At 43.4% G+C, this 7421-nt stretch overlaps 1 protein-coding gene across 4 annotated transcripts in view; it reads right to left on the bottom strand.

The window, feature by feature from the left end:
* Positions 1 to 3852: 3852 nt before the first annotated feature.
* Positions 3853 to 7421, bottom strand: part of Sh2d4a (SH2 domain containing 4A) — a 68360-nt gene continuing 64791 nt past the window's right edge. For all 4 annotated transcript variants that reach the window (XM_034520404.2, XM_034520405.2, XM_076914247.1 and 1 more), the window contains exon 9: positions 3853 to 7153. In XM_034520404.2, the coding sequence (XP_034376295.1) occupies positions 7061 to 7153 (93 nt within the window). In that variant the 3' untranslated portion in view covers positions 3853 to 7060. The remainder of the gene's footprint in view (positions 7154 to 7421) is intronic.

The following is a 7421-nucleotide window of genomic DNA, read 5'->3' as shown; positions in this document are numbered from 1 at the left end:
AAGAAAGCATATAGTAATAGTGTAAAATATAATACATAGCTACCGACTTCAATTCCAGTAATCCAAGGCTGATGGGAAGCCGGTCAATCCCCTCTTGTATTCAGAATAACTTCCAAGGTGAGAAAGAGCATGGCTTCCATTTTCCAAGTGCAGACAAGTGAGGCCAAGAAATGTTCAGGGATTGGCCCAGAAACTAACTGACTCCAGGGCTTCATGTCCTCACTCATCCTGGGGCAAGCTCCAGATGCTGTGTTCCCAAAGGAAGGAATTTTGAATCCAGCAAGTCCAGACCTCAGAGCTCTTTTGTCTTGTTCTCCGGGTTTCTTTTCTCTAGCCCCACATAAGGCACCCAGAGGAGTGAAACTCACTGACACAGCTAGGAAAGAGGAGCTAGGAAGAGCTGCACAGCACAGCCACCTGCAGCTCCACAGCCGCAGTGTAATTAAGAGCTGGGCTGGGACTGTGTTTGAGATTGAAGCCTCAGGATCAGGCTCTTAATCAGGATCTCAAGAGGTGAGATTTAAAGACTGTCTCAAATAGAAGGTCAGAGGAAGGGAGGGAGCCTCGTGCTCAAAGAGAGCGTGTTCCTGAGAGGTGGATGATGAAATAATGACCTTGAGCAATTTCTTAGGAGGGCAGGTATATTTTGCTCCAGTGAATACTGATGTCTGAGCTCCCTGTGATTGTGTTCTGGCGAGCTATGTATTATCATTCAAAGCTGGTTTTCCTGGCAAGACTCAGGATGTGCTGTTGCTGCCAAAAACTTAAAGGTCTGTGCCAGTTGATTGGGGGGAGGGGGGGGGATTTAGGTTTTTCCCAACACAGAGAATAAGTTATTTTCTGTCCACAAAAATACCTTTCAAAATGTCCTCACTGTTTTTACTCAGCCTTTGAAGGTGCCCTCTGCAGAAGTCAACCCAGCGTTCCCTGGGTCTTATTGGCTGGGAATTCTGGTAAGAAAGAGGACAGAGACCATGGAGGAGAGAATAGGAAGGGAGTCTGTGGTGAATGTCACAGCATGGATGGGCAGGACACCATTGCAGAGAGAAACTAGGCCATGCTCCTGCCTCCACTGTCCCCCAACATAGATCAAGGCAAGAACTGGGGAGGCACTCTGCTAGAACTAACGGACTGTCTATGAATCTGGTGTGCGTGGTTAGGAGCACTGCATTTCCCTTACTCTTCAGCCATACTTTAGGTTGAGGTAAGCACAGTGCTGCTGGTAGCTCCACTTACCTCAGTTCTCAGTCTTTGCACCTTCCAGGTTTACCACCATTTTCAGCCTCAAACCCAAAACCTACTGATACCTCAAAGGCCATTTGAAATGCATTTACATTTTTTGAAATAAAGACAAAAACAAAATATAGAATATCACCCAAGTTAGATTTAAACCATACCTGAAGGAGTATTTTTTAGTTTTTACTTTTTTTGTCCCCTGCAACTAGTCTCAAACAGAGCCATATAACAGATAACACCCAGTCTGTGTGTGTCTGTGTGTGTGTGTCTGGTGTGTCTGGTGTGTGTGTGTGTGTGTGTGTGTGTGTGTGTGTGTGTGTGTGTAGGGGCTGTCAGGAATAGCCAGAGTGTCCTGGGTGAGAAGCTTGTCTAGCACTCTTTTACATCACTTGAGAAAGCCCCCCAGGGAGAAGGCTGTTGTGGTACAGCTGCTTGGCTATGATGATCCAGAGCTAGGGTGGGGATGTTACTACACTTCTGACTTGGTGGGAAGTTTTCAAAGTGGAGCAACTTTTCAATGGAGGAAAAGACCCAGCGGATGGAGATGCAATTATACAATGGGCCAAATCTGCTCCATTGGCATAGGTAATGTCTTGGCACCACCTGACCTCACAGGGAGACAGATGAGCATGTTCCAAATTCATAAGCTCCCTCCCCCTTCAAAAAGGAGGTGTTAAGTTGGGGGAAGGCGGTTGATTAGGAATTTCTATGCCATTTGGTCAATTGACAACTCCCAATTCAGGGATAAAAGATGGCTACCTTGGGGTTGTCAAAATCACTAGGAAATTAGTCTTCCCTTCCTATGCCATTTCAAATCCATGCTAACTGATCTGCTTCTCCTTAGATCAACTAGCTAGTATTTTTTTATAGATCATTGTTATATCCTCAGCACTTTCCCCTGTCCCCTTAAAATATTTCCTCAAACTCCAGGAAAGTGGCCATTAGGATGCAGGGCCCATTGGTTACATAAAGCTGAGTTAATACAGAAAACCTCACAGGGAGTGGTCACACTTATGAGAGCTTTTGCTGTGTTTGGCACCTAACTCTTTTCTAATCTTTGGAACCCAAGTGACTTCAGTAATTCATTTTAGAAGTAAGAGCTCACTCAGCTTTAGCAGAATGTTCCTATGATTACACACGGCTAAATGATGATACAGGCAGAACGCAACCCCAAGCCTGCTGGGCTTTCCTTCTGTTATGTCAAGCTACTTAACTGTCCAATAATAAATTTTTATCATATGTTAAGGGAAAAGAATTTTCATCCTGTAATCCCCTTGATAGTTTTTAATCTTGAGCAACAGGTAAGCCTCTGCATAGAGAGGCAAGTTACTCGCCATCCTGCAGACAAACTTGAAGTCTGACTGTAGAGTGCCACAGTAGAGCAGAGAATTAACATGGGAGGAAATCCACTCTCTCCATCCACATGGTGAGAGATGATCAGCTCTCTCCTAACGGGGGATGAACGCAATGAGAAGATTGTGAAAATAGAAGATAAGGAAGAGAAACCAGAGCATGGCTTATAGATATTCCTAAGGAACAGGGACAAATAATTTAAACAAAAACATTAAAGATGTTGTTAGGGAAAAGCTCCAATAATAAGGGGGAAATTCTGTATTCTAAGAAATGCACACATATTGCAGTCTGAAATAAAATCATTTGCCATGTTATCAACAAAAACTTAAGCAAGGAGGGTCCAAGGATAGATACATACCATTCTATAAATATCTGTTGTGTATCCTGTACTCAAAATAGTGAAATCCCCAGACTACGTATGTGTGAGGGCCACAGATATGCCTAGATTCTAGTGCACTGAAAGGGATACCTACAGAGAAATAAGACATTGCAACCACTTAGGCCACAAAGCATTGCTTACTGACCTCTGCTTCAGTTCCTGCCTTGACTTCTTTCAGTAATTGATTATGATGTGGATGTGTAACAAAAGTAAATCTGTTTCTCCTCCCCCCACCCCCAAGTTGCTTTTGGTCATGGTGTTATCACAGCAATAGAAAGTAGAATAGAATGATGACTAATGAATGACTAATGGCCTAATGGCCTTAGCTCACGTAGGAAAGCCTGGTTATAGATGCCCTTAAGTGTGTGTGTGTGTGTGGGGGGGGAGCGGGCTCTGTCTCTTTGATCTTTTATGGTCTTGATTGTTCCTGTGTTCTTCCTTAGCCTAGATAAGATCTGAGCTAACACTTCTTGGCCTGATTTGCCATGGCCATAAAAGTCTGAGATGACTGTAGCATGGAGTTTCCACAATCTTAAAGAAGAATCCATGTGGCTAGGGACTGGCACACACAGACAAGTGTCCATGGGTCCAAGATCCTGGGATTGGAAACCTGTACAACAGCCCAGAGGCAACACCCCAAACCAAGACAGCCTGAACAGGAAGTGCAGGAATTTGGTCTTGTTGACACAGCAGAGAGAGGAGATCCGGGTTAGAGATGGACTCCACTTCAGACCACACCTAGTGCCAGACACTCCCAGGACAATGAGGGTAAGTAGTCAGCCTTCCTCAGCCTGTTTAGTTGAAATTCCCAATTCTATAAACCATTTTCCAACACTCAGAATTTCAAACATTCCTCCTGGCCATTGTATCACCACACTAGACAGTTTATTCCTCTGCATGTTTATAACCAGTAAGAAAAAAACAGTACAGAACTCGAGTCTACTCCTTCCGGTAATACATCAGGTTAACTGGATTGAGTTGTTTCTTAGTCTTCTTTCAGTTGCTTAACACAGATACATTTAGACACAGACATACTTATCGCCTACAATACACATTTAGGCAGAGGATAATGCTGGAATCTCAGATGTCTTCAAAATTATCAGTGATTGAAGGGTACTTTTGACTTATTCCAGTGAGTAACAGAATGCAGATCCTTATGCTTTCAGAGCTGAGGAAAATAGAGGTCACTCAGTTAAAAGACCATTCCTATGCAGTAAAACTGAGGATTGGATAGTGTGGTGGTTGACTATGCTTGACCCATGGGAAGTGGCACTGTTAAGAGATGTGGTCTTGTTGGAATAGGTGTGGCCTTGTTGGAGGTAGTGTGTCACTATGGGGGCGTGCTTTGAGGATCCTACGCTCAGGCTCTGCCCAATATGAGATGAGAGCTTCCTCCTGACATCCTGTGGAGGGCAGTCCCCTTCTGCTGCCTGCAGATCAAGAATGTAGGACTCTCAGCATCCAGCACTACGTCTGCCTACATGGTGCCATGACTCCTGCCATGCCGATAATAGACTGCACCTCTGAAACTGTAAGTCAGCCCCAGTTAAATGTTGTCCTTTATAAGAGTTGCCATGGTCATAATGTCTCTTACAGAAATGAAACCCAAACTAAGATGGATAGTGTGATGCCTCATCTTGTCAGTTTGATTGGATTTAGGTTCACTGTGGAAAAAAAAAAAAAAAAAAAAAAACCCTCTGGATACGCTTGTGAAAGTGTTTCCAGAAAGATTTAGCCATAGAGGGAACCCCTACCCTGGATGTCAGCAATACTATCCCATGGGTTGGGATCATAAACTGAATAAAAAAGGAGAGAGCTGTCAGCTGTCATCTCTCTTTACTTCCTAAATGTGGGTTCTATGTGACGAGCTGCTGCAGCCACCTACCACCATGCCTTCCCCATCATGATGGACTGCACTTTCACATCGCGAGAAAAAATAAATCCTTAAGTTGCTTTTGTCAGGCATGTTTGTCACTGCAATGAGGAAAGTAACTAACATAGATAAGTACAGTGTCTAATCAAAATAGTCTGGAAAATAGTGGGGAGAGATGGGAATGGCACAGAGATTCTGAGCCATTAGAACGTGCACTCACTAGAGTGCACATCCACCTCTACTTAGGTACATCGTGCTTTGGAGTGAGTGAGTCACACAAAGGACAGGCTGCAGTGCAATCTACTTTAGTTAAAATGCAAAGTTAAAAGACAGCAGGCACTGATAGGCTACGAGCAAAGTAACTTCTTCCCAGAAAAAAAGGATACCGAGTGACTCATAGATGCCCTGTTCACCAGGCAAAGGTTGGACTAGGAATAGACTGAGGTTTTGATTTAAGGATGATATAGGGTAGGAGATTACTTGCTGAATAAATCGGTGTCCCAGGGGTAGCCAGCATTACTCGGACTTTTATTCCCATATCCTACTTTTATTTCCTCTTGAGGGTGCACACTGTATAGCAGGAAACAAGTCCAGAAAACTTATGCAGGATGTGTGGTTACATAAAGTATTACACTGGTTTTCTGAGGCTGCTCAAAAAGTTGCCATATATTCATTTATTTAAAGGTTTATTATCTCACATTTCTAAAGCCTAGAAGGCTGAAATAAAGGTGCAAACAAGTCTGATCAAGGCCATATTTTCTTCTCGAGTCCTAGGGAGAATCTGGCCCTGGGTCCTGCTGCCTTTCACAATCCCCGCCATCTCCTGCTCACAGCTACATCACCCTACTCTCTGTTTCTGTGGTCCCTTAACCTTCATCCTTCTGTTTGTTTACTTCTGTACCTTTCTCCCTTATACAGATGCAACTTATTAAATTTGAGGCATATCTTACTTATCTTTTCTACAAAGATCCTATTTCTGTATCAGTTCATATTCATGTACAAGGGGGTCAGGACTTCATGTATTCTTGATGTGGGACACAATTCAACCCTCAATAGGTGGTATCCAAACTACTCACTTATTCTGTTCTTCTCTTGGTATCATGAGTACACAAGTTCTTACATGGCCATACACAGCATCTTTTATATTTAACTTTCAGATAGATGGAAGGGAGGCAGTGCAGAATGAAGAAACAAACTCTTAAGATTACTCAGGTGCCTTAGTTAGGGTTTCCAATGCTGTGGAGAAACACCATGACCAAGGCAACTCTTCTTATAAAGGAGAACATTTAATTGTAGCTGGCTTACAGATTCAGGGGTTCAGTCCATTATCATCAAGGCAGGAACATGGTATCTTCCAGAAGGGTATGACAGAGGAAGAATTGAGAGTACTGCATCTTGTCATGAAGGAAACCAGGAATAGACTGAATCTCTCAGGCAGCTAGGAGGAGGGCCTCATAGTCCACCCCCACAGTGACACACTTCTTCCAACAAAGCCATACCTACTCCAACAAGGCCATACTTCCTAATAATACCACTCCCTATGGCCCAAGCATATTCAAATCACCACATTCAGGGTTACTGTCACACTGGTGTTTTTAGTTGTTTGTTTTTTTTAGTATCTAGTAAGTCTCTCATCCCAGGTCTCAAAACTTGTCTTTCAATTTACACTTAGGTCTTTCTCTTCTTCTAGAGCCTCACTCTGATACAAAAAGAGGGTGGTCTTTTGAGGATAATCTCTTCCCTCAGTGGGGAGAGTTTTCCAGCATTCCAAAGCCAAGATGAAAGTTCATGCACACAGAATACTGAGATCTTTGAGTGAATAACAAAAGGGGGAGTGTGGAGATCATGACATTGTTCACTTGTTCTTTTAAAGTAGCGTCTTAATTACTCAAAAGATTTCAGTGTACCTTTGTCCTTTTTATCTTATATACATCATATGGTCATATCTTTCAAGGTTCTATTCTTCATATTAGGATGTTGCTGGCATGGGTACCTTTTCCCTTTTCCTTTCAAAATGAGATGAGAGAGAGGTAATATCCCCTTAAACGGAACTCCAGCATTCATGCAGAAGACGGGTTTCAATGAAGACCTCACAGACATTGTTCACTGTTGGCTCTGTCACAGAGATATTTTGGCATCACACACAAATGTTCATCTCAGAGGTGTCTGTCCAGAGGAGAACCCAGCTGGGTGCTGGAGGCTGACCTAGATGAGAGTTGTCACTGGAAGAGCTCCAGGTAGTCGGGTGGCTTGTCTTGTTGACCACATGGGTACAGCAGGAGTTCCTTCCCCAGAGAGGTTATGGGCTCCTCCTGTCGACCAAAGTACATGCTCATGAGGCACCTGTACAATAGATGTCCACGCTACCTCCTTGGGGGATATCACTCCTTTACCTTTGGGTTTATGCACATCTAGACTGGCTTATGACAATATTAAAAGAAATTTCCATCCTTACAGTTTCCCTGTCCTACTGGAGCCCAAGTTCTAGCAAAGGACCATTCTCAGATATGATCAGTATGTACGCCTGTAGTATTCTCAGCTCCAATGGGATATGTCTGAGTATGTCAGGAGGATATGATA

Source organism: Arvicanthis niloticus, chromosome 16 (genome assembly GCF_011762505.2).
Source record: "Arvicanthis niloticus isolate mArvNil1 chromosome 16, mArvNil1.pat.X, whole genome shotgun sequence".
Classification (NCBI taxonomy): Eukaryota; Metazoa; Chordata; class Mammalia; order Rodentia; family Muridae; genus Arvicanthis; species Arvicanthis niloticus.
Note: the sequence above shows the minus strand (reverse complement) of the source record. Positions and strands in the feature narration are given on the sequence as shown.